Raw genomic sequence first — 16,157 nt, forward strand, 5'->3', positions numbered from 1 at the left:
GATGATTTGAACCCTTGAGCAGCCAGTCTTCTAGATCAACTCCCCAGTTACTAACCAGAGAGCATAATGTGTCATACCTAAATGGTATCTGTGGCACTTTATCCTCAAGAGCTTGTTCCAGTGTAATGTGTTAGTCATGTTAGTACCTCTTGGACAATCCAAGGAAGAATCAGGAAATAGGCTATGTCACATTAGTTGTGGCATGTTAACACTATATCCCAAACCAAACCTATTCCAGCCCAGATCTCCTCCTGCTTAGTTGACTGGTATTAACAGACTTCCAGGCACCTGGACTTGAAAGGGGAAAATCATCTTCCCTCTTCCCACTTTCCTTCATAAACCATTGTCCATTCTAATACCCAAATTTCTCTAATCCCCAAATATGCGATCTAATCCCAACACCTGTGATCTAATCCTAGCATTATGGTAGTATTCATATAAACTGAATTAATGCATAGTCCCATCTTTTCAATCATTTTTTGCATTTCAGCCAGTAACTCTCCTCAAAAATGTTCAATGATAATTCACTTGCAAAATAGAGTCCAAAGTTCTTTTTTAGGCCCAACCCACATTTCTGTCATTCTATTTCTATAGTTTCCCTCTCCCCAAACTCTTGCTTTGTACCCTAATCATACCAGTATACCCAGTGTTCCCAGAATGTTGCCTGTGTGTTCTCATCTTGGCATATTTAATCACTTTGTTCTCTCCCTCCCAGAACACCATTAATGTTCATCACTGCAGGTTTCACTTTCGCCAAGAAACCAAATGCTCTTGATCACATCTGAGAATATAGTTGACCCTTGAACAATGCAAGTGTTAGGGGAACCAACTCCCCACACAGTTGAACATCTGCATGTAATGTTTGATGCCCCCCCCACACCAAATTAAGTACTAGTAGCTTACAGTTGACTGGAAGCCTTACCAATAAAATATTTTATAAGTTATATTTATTACATATTCTACTCTTACAATAATACCTAACTTCCTCATTATTATTATTATTATTATTATTTTTGGTATTTCTGGGCAATATCATTTGCAAGTTTTTTTTCCAAAATTTTGCAGATCTCCAAAAAATCTTCTGATATATTGAAAAAAATCCACATATAAATGAACTTGCAAGTTCAAAACTGTGTTGTTCAAGGGTCAACTGTACTTCTACTGGATTTATCTTTTTCCAATAGTTTCAATACTTTGCTTTACTCTCTATGATGGTTCTAATATCTATCTGCTTTATTTTATAGTGCCTAGACTTTTCTCCTCACATGTTTATTCCCATTGGGGAATCTAAAACTCATTGGGGGAGTAGGCCCTGAGTAGGCCTCCTGACGCACTGCGCATGGACCCTACTTAAAATTCTGTCTCTCTCTCCTTCTCTGCTCTCTTCCAATAAATAAATAAATAAATAAATAAATAAATAAAATCAATCTTATTAGGATTTTAAAGTTCTTAAGGACCAAAACAACAATTTATTCATCATTTCAATTTCTCACAAAGGATCTTTGACAATAGGGACCTCAAAATATTTGTGAACTTAATTGCATTTAAAATGATGAGCATTTGCCTGAGGAAGTCCTCACAAATAACACATGGATAGTGTAATTTATAAATTGTTAGGAACACCCCATTTCATTGTTCTAGGATAATGCTTCCTCATTTATTTTTTCTACCAATTTTGTCTTTTAATTTACCCCCTTCATAAATACATTTCACAGTATTTTATAGTTTAGTCATAATGTTTGCCTTGAAGAGGGCTGCTCCCGTGGCTAGCACTTCTAAGTTCCACTGGCAATTTGGGAGAGACTGATATGCCACAGTACATCTTTGCACTTGGTGCTGCCACTCATGATATGCTTGTGTTTTTTTCCTCACCCCCAGGTAACTGAGGATAACAGATAATTGTATATTTTTAGTGTCAAATGTGGAATCCTATTTATTGATATAATTTGTTAAGGAAGCTACAAAGTGGATGGGCCTTAAATGAAGTTATAGACTTGAACACAGCCCTCAGTGCTTCCTTTGCTCTCAAATCTCTAAATACCCACTCACAAATTCCTAGTACTTTACATCTATCATCCCCAGCACTCTCACGTATCTGTATCTTCTACCTTCTCTTCCGGGAAATGTTTCCACCATTGTGTAGTTGAAGAATGAATTAAAGATGGTAATGACTGGTAATGTTCTTTTAACTGGGACTATCTGAGACAAACCTAAAGGTAATTCTAACTGAAGGAATTGCAGGCATAGTGGCAAGGCAATGAGAAAAAGACTATGGGAACTTGAGTTATTCATGTTTAAAAAGCAGGGCTTAAAGCAAGCCTCAGTTAAATAACTTCTAAGCCCACAAATTCTAAAGCAGCATCCCTTTATAGGAAAGTATCTTCTTCACTACACTTGTCAGTATGTGAAATGATCTTATTTATTGGTTTACTTGATGGTTATCCATCCCCACTAGAAAGTAAGTTCCAAGAGATAGGGATTGGCTTGTATTTCACAATATTCCTAGCACTGACATAAAGTAAGTACTTAATAGTTATTTGTAAAATGAAAGAATTGAATGAATGCTTATACATAGACATGCCTTCATTTATATGCTATCAAGTCATTTAAAATGCTTACGGGGAGAAGAATATTTATATTAATTATCTGAAAATTACAGTATACAAATTTTTTCAAATGTGAAATAATATCTCCTAAACATTTTTTTAAATTTTAAATTTTACAAGTCCTTCATAGTTTCTAAAAGACTGGAATCCTATAAATTCTGTTCTGATTCCAAGCTAGGTGCTGTATTTCCCATGTATGTGTAGAACATTACAAATATTCACCAAATAGACTTTCATTGACAAAGGGGGCTGCCTGGCTGGCTCAGTCTGAAGAGTATGCTACTCGACTTTGGGGTCGTGAGCTCAAGCCCCACCCTGGGTGAAGAGAATATGTAAATAAATGTAAAACCTGACAATTTAAAGAAAATCCCATGCTGGGGTGCCTGGGTGGCTCAGGCTGTTAAGCCTCTGCCTCAGGTCATGATCCGGAAGTCCTGGGATGGGTCCCTGCATAGGGCTTCCTACCCAGCAGAGAGTCTGCTTCTCCCTCTGTCCCTCACACTTCTCTCACACACACTCTCTCTCAAATAGATAAGATATTTAAAAAAAACACAAAAAAAACAAACAAAAAAAAAAACCCGTGCTTAAAACGAGTTTGAGTTTGCCACAGTATTTTAAAAAGTCAGTATGCATTATTGTGTAACACATCTCAAACTTTATTTAAATGTTATTTAAAGCCTGGTTATTAAAGTGTGAATGTTCTCAAAGACTTTGTTTCTGTACCGCAGGTACCAAATATAATAACAGAATTCAAGGTAGTTCTTTAGGCTAAAAGAACTACATGCAGTATGCATGTTCTTGCATAACGAAGGACCTGAAATTAATGGTCACCACCAGAAAAATGGCTACTTATTCTCTGTTCTCCAGTAAAATTAATAGGCAAATGGTCAGGAGGCGGCCCGTGGCTAAACCCATCCTAGGGAGAGTGAGTTGCTTGCAAAACGGAAGAGAAGTTGGTGAGCATTTTCTCTGGTGCCCAAGACCATATCCTTCAAGTTTTCTTGCCCCCCAGATCTAGTAAGGAAGGAGGAAGAAAAGAGAAGAGAGGGAGGGAAGGAGAGAAAGAAAAAGAGGGAGAGGAAGGAGAGGGAGAGAAACGGAGCGAGACAGTGGGAGATATGGGTAGGGATCAGCCTGATGAAACAATTGAGCGCCAAGCCACGCCCCTGTTTCCTAGGTAACCCAGTAAACAGACCTTCATCTGCTTCTCGTCTGTGAACTCCTCTAGGTGTAAATTGGTAGGCAGGAAGCTGTGGGCAGGGAGTCCGAGTGGAGATCTGTTCTTCCGTGAGAGTGGGGTTCCCTAAAGGGTTAGGGCACCCCAAGGGCTTAGGAACTTCCATTGAGCCAGGTGCAGCTTTCCCCTTAGAGATGAGTGCAGCTGGAGGAATGAGGGTGTCTGAGAGGAAATGTCCCCAGAGTATGGAGGTTGGTCTCACGGACGAAGGAAAGGATGACTCAGGAGAGAGGGGGGTCCTCATGGGAACAAAATCTCCCACGGAGTTAGGGTTCAGAGTGGGTTTAGGAAAAGAAGATTCCTCATGTAGGGAGAGCCTCCTGGATAGTAATAAATTTGAGGAGAGGATAGCATCACCAGAAACAAAATCTCCATTGAGCAAGGAGCTTGAAATGAAATTAAAAATACAGAATCTTTCTAGGACCCTCCCGGAAAAGAGTAATTTAGGAGTCTATGGGGTCTCAGCCTCCCAGGAAACAAAATCTTCTCTAGGTATGTTACCAGGAAGATTGGGCTTAGAAAATGACTGTCTTCTGGCAGGGTGTTCTGGAAGGATGATACAGCCTCACTTGGGCATGGTATGCGAAAGTCCACAGGCTCTAGGGAGCAGGAGAGGTTCTGTGGCTGGTTCCTATGGAGGGGTAAGGGCTTCACTGGGGAAGCAGCCTACTTTGGATATAGAACCTAGACAGGAACTGGGAAAAGAGACCTGTGTGGTGATCAAGCCCAGTGCAGAGATGAAGCCTCCTGTGGAGGTGGACACTGGTCTACCCAAACTAGAAGAGCCAGGGCCCCAAATAGGCTTGGTGATAGAACCTTCTGAGAGCCAGTTTGCCCAACAACCTGAAGAGAGAAAGGAGGCTGAAAACACTGAGCCAGGAATAGAACCTCCAGATCGCATCAGACCCATATACTCTGGGAAATTTTTTGATCGGATGCCTTGCTGGCCAACTGTAAGTGTTTTTTTTTCTAGTACTTTCCCTAAGAACTCTGTATATCCATGTCTTTATCAAGATGATAAACTGATGAGACGTGTTTGGATTCACGGAGTCAAATTGCAAAGATTTCGCTGAGCTGCTGATAATTCCTTGTTCCATTGGATTCTTTCAAGCTTTCACTTTGATATTTTCTCTTTCTTTGCCTCCCTTCCTAGATGTCAGCTTTGTTTTCTGTGTGTACCGTACCGATGGTTCCTCCTGACTTCTCCTGCCTTTCTCCTTTGACCTTCATTTTATTGATCAATCTGCATTTCCTCAACCCTTTCACCAAGATACATGTTGTATCCTAATAGTCATAAAATGAAAGAAAAAAAATTCCCCCATTGATTATATATTCTGTGATTATTTATTCTTCCAGCAAAGACTTGTTGTGGTAGTAGCCATTTTGCTGGATACAAGAAAATATACAACAAAAACCACATTATCCATACACTCTAGGTTTAGACACTCATTCTAATGTTAGAGACTGATAACTGAACAAATGTTATATAGGTTTCCAAATGAGTAGAAAACAAATTTGATTCTTCCTTAATAGATATATACTCTAAGCACAGAGCTCAGTGGAAAGATTGGGCAACTCTGTTTGAAGGAGATGGGAAGGCTTTGCAGAGCAAGTAATATTTGAGCTAATTTAGAAATATTTGAGCTCAGGGCACCTGGGCGGCTCAGTGGGTTAAGCTTCTGCCTTCGGCTCAGGTCATGATCTCAGGGTCCTGGGATTGAGACCCGCATCGGGCTCTCTGCTCAGCGGGGAGCCTGCTTCCCCCCTCTCTATCTGCCTGCTGCTCTGTGTACTTGTGATCTCTCTTCCTCTATCAAATAAATAAATAAAATCTTAAAAAAAATATTTGAGCTCATTTGAACTAATTTGTTGGATGGAAAAAAAGATTTGAGCACTTGGCAAAGAAAGGCAGAGAACATGACCAAAGTTTCTTGTATCTGAGAATTATAAGCAACTCTTTTTATTCAGCATGGTGTTAAGAGATACAGATGAAAACGAAATACGTGGAAGAAATCTAAACATCCAGAACAATGGAAACAGAAGCAATGGTGGATAAAATTTGCCTTTTGGAAAGATAATTTTGATATCAGCAGTAATGCTGGACTCAAAGGGGGTAATATTGGATGACAGGAAAAAGTTAGAAGGCTTTATCAAAGTAATTATGGATGAAAATTCATGTAGAGTTAGGATAGAGAGGAAAGTGCAATTTTGAAGGCTTTGTAGATGATATTGTTAAAAATTGCCATCCAGGGATATCTGGGTGGTTCAGTTGATTAAACCTCCAACTCCTGATCTCAGTTCAAGCGTCCATCTCAGGGTTGTGTGTTTAAGCCCTGTGTTGGGCTCTGTAGTTGGTGTGGAGCCTACAGAAGAAGAAGAAGGAGAAGGAGAAGGAGGAAAAGAAGGAGAAGGAGGAGAAAAGGAAGAAGAGGAAAAAAAAATCTTTAAAAATAAAATAAAATAAATTAAAGTTCTTAAAAAGGAAAAAAAAAAAAAAAAAAGAATTGCCTTCCGGTTGTTCTTCTATGTGGTGAAAGAAAGGAAAGCTAGGAAAGCTGATGGATGACTTAGGGATTTCTAGTTTGATAATGATCTCTTCTGGTTTGGTGGCAAATGAATATCTGGTGTTAGCCATCCTGAATTTGAAATATCTGCAAGATATCAGATGAAGAATCCAAGGTTATGGTTGGTAATGTGAGACATTTGGAGCCACGGGTAGGATAGGAGAAGAATCTAGGCAAGAACCTTGGGAAACACATTTATGCAGTGGTCAAAGAAAGAATTGTCAATTAGGTGAGCTTTTGAGGGGTGGGTCTTTACCTTATTTATTGTGCAGCTTCATGGCATATCATAATGCCTGGCATATAGTGGTCACTTAGTAAATATATGATGAAAGAAGGCAGGATGATTAAATTGGAGAACGAACAGAAGAAAAAAGTGAGTCCAAGAGGGTGGTATTGAGGAACATTAAAGAAGCATCCTTGGGACACCTGGGTGGCTCAGTGGGAAGATTGGGCAACTCTGTTTGAAGGAGATGGGAAGGCTTTGCAGAGCAAGTAATATTTGAGCTAATTTAGAAATATTTGAGCTCAGGGCACCTGGGTGGCTCAGTGGGTTAAGCCTCTGCCTTTGGCTCAGGTCATGATCTCAGGATCCTGGGATCAAGTCCCGCATCGGGTTCCCAGCTCAGCAGGGAGCCTGCTTCCCCTCTCCCTCTGCTGCTCCCCCCACTTGTTCTCTTTTTCCTTCTCTCACTCTCTGTCAAATAAATAAAGTCTTAAAAAAAAAAAAAAAAAAGAAGCATCCTTGAGGTATTCTGAGAATAAAAGACTCCACACACTGAGATTTGACAATGCAATTCTGCTGAAAGTGGTCAGAGGGATTCTGCAGAATTTTTTCTATGTCTGCAGACTTTTTGTTCCCCTTGGGACTCAGAGTGTTCTTTTGTCTTTGACCCACTTTGCTTTCTGGTTCCCTTATTGGATTTCCCCAGCCACACTCTTTCACTTGACCACGCCTGCTTCTTCTTTCTGGATTGGTTCCACAGTCTATGGCTTCAGACCTGATCTCACACATGGGCAGATACCAGCTTCTGGTTTCCAACAGAGGCAATTCTAAACCTGTGCTTCCTCTTCCTCTCACATCCTTCTTTCTATGTGTGATAGGACAGGGTAGACAGTTTCAAGGAGAAAGTGACTAGCAGTATTAAAACACCTGTGATAGGGTAAAGAGGATACAGATTAATTAGCTTTGGACATTAAGGAAATTAGCAACGTTGGTAGAATGGCATAATGGAGAGAGAATTCAGATTCCAATATACTGAAGAGTGAACAGGAAATTCAAATTGGAGAAAATTATTGTGAATTTTGTTTTTTCCTTAAGAAGTGTGACAGTGAAAAGAAGGGAGTAAAGACTCCACTTAGGAATTTATTTATTTATTTAGTGAATCAGTAGAGAAGTTTAAGATAATACAAAGGAAATAATGGGTGGAACCAGATCCTAGATAAACAGGAGGAAATGAAATTAGGGTACAAGTCAAGAGAAGTCAAGATTAGTGTGGACTAGAAATAATAATTTTAATATTTAAATATCCATTTTTACTATAAAACAAAAATAACAATATTTTAGAAAACAGGAATGAAAACACCCAGAATCTTATTACCCTCACACAATGCCTACCAGTATTCTGTGGCATTCACATGAATGTTTATTAGCAGTTTACCATATCAACATCACTACTCATGGAGCTTTGCAGGTATAAATTCTTTGGCTGTCATAACGAAACTATGAGGCAGCTGCTATTATTAAATTCCATTTTACAGATGTGGAAACTGAGGCAAATTAGATAATTTGGCGAAGGTCATATAGCTAGGAAGTGGTAGTCCCAGGATTTGAAGTCACAACTTCAGACTCAAGAGTCTGAATTCTTGACTATACTACATTTCTTGTGACACTTTTTTCCAAATGTGTTTTTAGGTAGTTGTGATGCCAAACATACAAATTGTTTTTCTTGGTTTTTCAATAATTATCATTTAATACATCTTCAGTGTTAATACAGAGACCTTAAAAGATCTTTTAATGCTAAAAAACAGTATTTCTTTAAGCTAATATATGATTTTTAAGCTAATTTACTCTCGTGTTGGACATTAGATTTTTTCCAGATTTTTCTATAAAAATAGCCTGTGAACATCTTTATGTATATATCTTTTTGTATGTCTTGGAATATTTCCTTAGGATAGAGTTTCAGCAGAAGCCAAAGGATGGATCTTTTTCTAGTTACTGTTGCCAAATCCCTTTCTAAAAGATTGTTCCACTGAATTTTAAAAATTAATAATGATTTGTAAGGCATTGTTTTAATTCACATTTATTGGATTTGTGATGAGACTGAAAATTGTTCCATAAGTTTGTTTTCATTGTTATTCTTGTATCTGGTCATCTTGGTCAACTCCTGTTTGTCTTAATTGCTTCTCATTATGAAGTGAACTCAAGAGGTTTGCTGCTTGGGTTACATCAAATTGAGCACAACCCAAGGAAATATTGAAAGCAAAGAACTTTTTATTGTTACAAGAAAGAAGACAGGGAAATAGCTCTCAAAGCACTGTCTCCCTATGGGGTTAGTATAGGAAGCTTTTATTCAGTGTATTGGGGGTGGGGACAGGGAATTTGCATATGCACTTTTGGTTTAATTGCACATGCCTCGCATACATTGTATGTTCAAAAAATGACAGAAACTCTGCTCATAGGAAGGGAACTTAGTATTATAATGAACTAAAGGTATCCTTAGGACAACTCAGGGGGTTTCTGCACAGGTCCTCACTTCCATCCAGTTCAGCTCAAACTGGCTCAAGGTGTTACCATACAGGACACACATAGCAAGGGGCTAGCTGGGGAAACACCTAGTTAAGCATCTTCTTGGCTGGAACTGTTGGTTCTGCAAAACAAAACACATTCCTTTCCCGCTTTTGTCCCTTCCCCTCCTCCCTTCTTCTGATAGTTTTCAAACCTCTTATTTGCGTCCTACCTAACAATTATTTCTTGCGTCCTGCCTAACAATTATTTTTTTTGGATTTCCTAGGTAGGCAATCATATCGATACTTTCTTTCCTTCTTCAGTATGTACACCTCCTATCTCTATTTCCCATCTCATTGCATTGCTTATGACCAATAATGCAATATTGAAAGTGAGGTCTCTTTTCAAATTTTAATGGGAATGATTTTTATGTTTCTTTTTTCTTTTCTTTTTTTTTTATTTTTTTAGATTTTATTCATTTATTTGTCAGAGAGAGAGGGAGAGAGAGAGCGAGCACAGGCAGACAGAATGGCAGGCAGAGGCAGGGGGAGAAGCAGGCTCCCTGCCAAGCAAGGAGCCCGATGTGGGACTCGATCCCAGGACGCTGGGATCATGACCTGAGCCGAAGACAGCTGCTTAACCAACTGAGCCACCCAGGCGTCCTGATTTTTATGTTTCAATGTCAAGTATTATTTTTGCTGGAGATTTCTGATATAGCAAATTAAGGATACCTATATTCATTCCCAGTTTGCTAAAAATGTTTAAAAATTAGGAATGGAGTTTGAACCTTGAAGAACTTTTCCCCACATTTGCTGAAATATGTGTTTTCTAAATTAAAACCATTAATTTTCTAATAGCAAACCATCTTCATATTTTTGAGCTAAGTCCTACCTGGTTTTAATATATTATTATTCTAACATATTCCAGGATTTGATTTGCTCGTATTTTGCTAGCATTTTTGCGTCTATGATCCCATGTAAGATTGAACAGTAGTTTTCTTTTTGTACCATATTTCTTTGAGTTTGGTATGAGAGTAATGCTGGTAAAAGGATTTGGGAAGCCTTCCCTATTTCCAGTTGTCTTTATGCTTGTAACTGTTTATCCATTATGTATACTACCTATTTCTTGGTAGGCTTGGTAGAATTCACATAGCTGAAAGGGGAAGGACAGGCGATCCCTCAACATCCTCACCAAGGGACGAGATGGTTACCTGTTTGGTGACCTTGAGTTCATACAGTCTTAACGAAGGAAGGAAGTGCATATGGATGAGTTCAAAACCCAGTTTCAAGCACATGACTGTGAGGAGTGTTCAGATGGAAATTCCTATTGTGAAGAACCCACTAAAAATCCTTGAGGACAATTGCTTTGCATTAAGGTGTATTCAGGGAATTGGGGAGCTCATCTTAGAGGCCTTTCTGGTGTTGAGGGAAGGGGAGCAGACACATCTCATGGGAAGGACACTCATCCTGTTGTTGAAGTTGCTGCCCAAAGTTGATGTTGAGCTGTATGTGAAGGTCTGCTCTGATGGATTTATGAGAACCCCATTAAGCCTTCTAGTCTTGCTAGTAAAACAGTCATTGGTGTAGTACAAGGACCTGTATTCAGGAAAAGTTTCCAAGAAATGGTGGCCTGTGGAGAGATTTTTAGAGTGTCCTTCAAGAACTAAAAAGGTTCCGATAAAGAGAGGTCCTCTCTATGCAGCTCATAAAAGGGCTCTTGGCTCTTAGCACTCTGGTAGAGATCAAAATCTCTATAATGGTTATTTCTCCAAGACATCCTGAGACTGTCCCTTGATCACCATTAATGCACTGACTGTGACAGAAACATTGAGTTATTAGACAGAACTGAACCTTACAAAGTGCCTTGGTAAATGGTATTGAGCCCTGAGGTACAAAGGGGAAAAAGGAAGGAGAGGTTCAAATAAAGGTTAAAAAAACTATATTGTCTACAATGACTTGACAGTATTTAGGCATTATAGCTACAAAAATGCCTGCTTTCAAGGAACTTAGAGACCATGGACCTGAGATTGACAAATGATTTTATAACATAAATGTCATGTGATGGGGATGCCTTATTTTTCCTATTCACTAAGAGTACCTCATAGCTATTTGCAGAAAATATTCATTTTGTCAGAATTTGCAAAGAACCAATGTCTGTAGAAATCTGAGAAATGGGTGGTTTCATTTGCATATAGGTTCAGGGCCTTCTGAGCAGAAAGAAATTAATGTTATCACTCCTAACTTTTTCTCTAAGAAATTCAGAATTAGGGTTATCTCTGGGTAAAACAGAGTGATCTTGACCAAGGCCCAGTGGGAGAGATGGGACATTATGCTAGCCCACACTGAGTTTGGTAAGAGGAAAGTGGTGTGATGATTATGGGTCAGTGGGTCTTCAGTAGTTAAAAATGTCTTGTATCAATCTTCCTGAGTTGACCTGAATCTTGGGAACCAATCACATGAGATGGTCACTGAAAGCTGTAATAATGGAGACTGACTGGGGAGGTGGCCAAATGAGGCTGGACTGGTGTGATTAGGAACTGAGAAAGGGGGTGGCTGAGCGAGGAGTTGGTCAGTGCAGTTGGGAATTTGGTTACATACAGAAGGCTGAGATGTGGGTATATTGAGGACAATAGGAGCCAGGTTTCTCACTGAGAAAAAAGTTACCCTAATATGAAAAGGAGAAGGATAAAAGCAATCCTGTGTATTAGATTGTATTTGGATATATTGGTAGAACCTCGTGGTATGTGTCCATGTCCAAAGCCATATCTATGTATCTACATGTATTTAACAAAATAGAATATTATAAAATTGATAAAGATGCTAGTATGTGGGGGAGTGTATATATACATACATTTCTTACTTCTGTCCTCTAAGAGGATGTAGAAGCAATGTTTATCTGGTAGCAATGAACACACCAAAACCAGATCTTGATTTTTTTTTTTAAAGATTTTATTTATTTATTTGTCAGAGACAGAGGGAGAGAGAGCGAGCGAGCACAGGCAGACAGAGAGGCAGGCAGAAGCAGAGGGAGAAGCAGGCTCCCTGCCAAGCAAGGAGCCCGATGTGGGGGAGTCTATATATACATACATTTCTTACTTCTGTCCTCTAAGAGGACGTAGAAGCAATGTTTATCTGGTAGCAATGAACACACCAAAACCAGATCTTGATTTTTTTTTTTTAAAGATTTTATTTATTTATTTGTTAGAGACAGAGGGAGAGAGAGCGAGCGAGCACAGGCAGACAGAGAGGCAGGCAGAAGCAGAGGGAGAAGCAGGCTCCCTGCCAAGCAAGGAGCCCGATGTGGGACTCGATCCCAGGACCCTGGGATCATGACCTGAGCCGAAGGCAGCCACTTAACCAACTGAGCCACCCAGGCGTCCCCAGATCTTGATTTTTTAATACCATTCTGTATTAAAAGGAATCAGGACTCTGGAGGAATGGCTGACTCTGGGGTTGGTGCACTATAATATGATCTTGGAACACTTTAAGAGCCAAAAACTAAGAAAATTCTCAAAGAATAATTCAAATGTGTTAAAGGGGCACAGAAATAAGCTTGAAAGAGCTCTAAGTAGACCAAACTGTTATATTTGGGACATTGAATAAAATTGCCATTGAGTTAAATAGACATCCATGAGCCCAGACACATGTAAATACATGAATGATTGAATAAATAGCAAGAAAAGAAAGCTTCCTTGTAGTATAATGCCAATTAATAAAAGTGGATGGAATGTTAGAATTAGAACGTCACCATTTGGCAATCATCTCATAGTTGTGATGATTTAGGCAAGAATCATCAATGGATATTAAATAGTAGGTGAAAGTTTGGTGAGGAACTAGATATTTACATGAATAATTATTAATTACAAAGGAAACATAACTTTATAGAAGAGAAACCTAGCAGGCATCACCTTCATTTAGTAACGAAAGTTAACATTATCAGTAATAGGACAGATTAACAGTGTGTCCTCCCTGACAGAAGAATACAGCAATGTTTCTGTGATATCCAAGACAAAAATGTATAACTTTAATCATAAGAAAACACTAGTAACCTAAACTGAGGGACATTTTATAAAAAATTGGCCTGTCCTCAAAAAATGTCAGGGTCGTGAAGGACAAGCAAACATTAGGAACTGTTCCTAACTGACGGAGACAAAAGAGACATGGCAACTAAATGCTATGCAGGTGTGGTGGCTATGGAGGTGCCTGGCTCCTACGTCCCTTCAAGAGGACCTGCTGTGGGGAGCATGGCCAACAGATAGCTTCTTCCTGCTGCCCCCATGAAGCTATTGCCACACTGATGCTCCCAGTGATTGAACATGACAGGGATCCTAGGACTGGACGGATTTCTTTAATGGGAAACTTAGTCTCAGAAACCACTCATTGGGCTGGCCAAAATTTTCTCAGAACTGTGAGGTAGTCTGAAGCTCTTCTTCCTCCTCTTCCTTCTTTTTTAATATTTATTTATTTGAGAGAGAGTGAGCGTGCACACACGAGTGTGTGAGCTTGGAGAGAAATGGAGGGAGAGGGAGAGAAAGAGAATCCTAAGCAGACCACTGGGCCGGACGAGGGGCTTGATCCGCAGACCCTGAGCAAAAATCAAGAGTCAGTCACTCAGCCAGCTGAGCCACTCAGGTGCCCTTCATGCTCTTCCTTCTTAACACTTCCTTCTCTCTCTCCTTTCAGGGGTATCATAGTCTGAAAGTTCTCCCTACTCACTCCTCCCCTGTTATCTTTCATAGGTGTTTTCCCTAATAAATCTCTTATATGCCTAACCATGGTATCTGCTGCTCAGAGGAACCAAACAATCACACTGTATTCTTGGGTTTGTTCCTTTTGTTATAAAGGACAATATTGGAGCAACTGGTGATATTTGAATGGTGTCTGTAAATTAGATACTAATGTTATATCAGTGCTAATTTTTTTGATTTTTGATGCCTGTAATAGTTTTTTTTTTTTAAGATAATAAACCATAAGAAAAAGTAAAATAGAGAAGAGAGACAACAGTTAAGAAATTCCAGTCAACTTTAGGGACACCTGGGTGGCAGAGTTGGTTAAGCAGCTGCCTTTGACTCAGATCATGACTCAGTCATGATCCCAGGGTCCTGGGATTGAGTCCCATGTTGGGCTCCCTACTCAGCGGGGAGTCTGCTTCCCCCTCTCCCTCTGCCCCTCCTTGTGTGCGATTTCTCTCTCTCTCTCTGACAAATAAATAAATAAAATATGAAGAAAAAAAGAAATTTCAATAAACTTTAGAAAAGAGGCAATGGATATATGACAACTGATTTTGTAGCATGGAAGAAAATGAAATTTGAGGGAAATCAGGTGGTAATTTCCACCATGTATGACCTAGTTTGCCTGGAATAATCCCTGAGAAGCTCAGGCCTTGGAAGAAAGTGTAGTAAAGCTTGGATCTGAAAGTCAAGATTAGTTGAATGTTCATATTCAGCACAGTTCGGTTTCTAGGTCCACTTTTCCATCCTATGCTGTCCTGACTCCCTACCTCTCCACACCAAATCTGATTCCCTCCCTTCCAACAAATCTGTGGATTTATTTTCTCAAAACAGTTTTTAATGTCAAAGATGCCAACGCCAAGGGAAGTCAGGGGTATAGGTCCATGCTGAAAATGGGATAATATTTCTTAAAGATTTTATTTATTTATGACAGATCACAAGAAGGCAGAGAGGCAGGTGGCAGGGGGTCCTGTGGGGGAGGGGAGCAGGCTCCTTGCTGAGAAGAGAGTCCAATGCGGGGCTAGATCCCAGGACCCTAGGATCATGACCAGAGCCAAAGGCAGAGGCTTAACCCACTGAGCCACCCAAGCACCCCCAAATGGGACATTAATAAGTCAAAGTGTACTTTCTGTAATGCGGTTTCCCTAGCTTCTTCTCCCAGTGGGCCCCAGGAGGGCCAACAGCGAGGAGGAAAGCCAGCCCTCTCACCAGTAGGCAGTGCATAGAGGCAGTGGAGGATCATGAGTAAGAGGAGAGATTTGAAAGCCAGCCTGCTTTGGTTCAAGTATCTGCCAGTATATTAAGTAGTATAATTCTGCCACTCAGCCTCTCTGTGCCTCATTTGCACACCTACTTTGTGGAAATCATCGAGTACCAAATGAATTAATACATATAAAATATACATGCAAATAAATACATATAAAACACTTAGAACAATGTCCAGCACATTGCTATGTGGTCTGTAATTATCAGCTATTATTACCATTATTACTATTCTCTGGAAGTTCTGAATATTCGAGAGGGAAAAAAATGATACTGAGGATTCCACCAAAATAAAGGCTGCCTCATCATCTGATCAACTTATAGAAAACCTAAGACTCAACAAATCCTGCAACACACACACAGAGCTACTAATCATCTTTGTAGTGGTTAACTTTTTAATATAATGATCAGACTTCAGCTAGAAAGCAAGGGGCCAAAACAAGGTAATAGGAAACACGCAAACACAGAGGGAACAGAAGAAAATGTAAACAAAAGAGATTACTTGAGAGATAAAGGATGTTGCATCCATACAATGAGATGGCAACTTTTAAAAGGACAGAACTTTAAATAAAATCTTTAAAAAAAAAAAAAAGGACAGAACTTTTCAGAACTAAATATAGTCTAACCAAAAATTCAATGAAATCAGGAGGATTAAAAAAAAGGCATTTCCCAGACATTAAGACGAAGATTAGAAATATTCAGATACATTTGATTAAAAGTAGGTCCAGAAGGAGGGGCGCCTGGGTGGCTCAGTTGTTGGGCGTCGGCCTTAGGCTCAGGTTATGATCCCAGGGTCCTGGGATTGGGCCCTACTTCCGGCTCCCTGCTTGGCGGGGAAACCTGTTTCTCACTCTCCCACTCCACCTGCTTGTGTTCCCTTTCTTGCTGTCTCTCTCTTTGTCAAATAAATAAATCTTTAAAAACAACAATAACAAAGAATTATGTACAGAAAGAGAGAATAGATAAAATGAAGTAGAGAAAGTTATCAAGGAAATACAGCAAAATTTCTTTGAATTTAGGATACAAATAAAGA

General features: G+C 39.5%; 1 protein-coding gene across 1 annotated transcript in view; it reads left to right on the top strand.

Annotated features, from left to right (window-relative positions):
- Positions 1 to 3,489: 3,489 nt before the first annotated feature.
- Positions 3,490 to 16,157, top strand: part of LOC111154960 (EF-hand domain family member B) — a 53,070-nt gene continuing 40,402 nt past the window's right edge. Inside the window, exons 1-2 of the mRNA XM_022514920.1 lie at positions 3,490 to 3,531; positions 3,849 to 4,796. Coding sequence (XP_022370628.1) covers positions 3,490 to 3,531; positions 3,849 to 4,796 — 990 coding nt within the window. The remainder of the gene's footprint in view (positions 3,532 to 3,848; positions 4,797 to 16,157) is intronic.

The sequence above is a fragment of the Enhydra lutris genome, unplaced genomic scaffold (assembly GCF_002288905.1).
Source record: "Enhydra lutris kenyoni isolate GAN:26980312 unplaced genomic scaffold, ASM228890v2 scaffoldscaffold39, whole genome shotgun sequence".
In the NCBI taxonomy this organism is placed as follows: domain Eukaryota; kingdom Metazoa; phylum Chordata; class Mammalia; order Carnivora; family Mustelidae; genus Enhydra; species Enhydra lutris.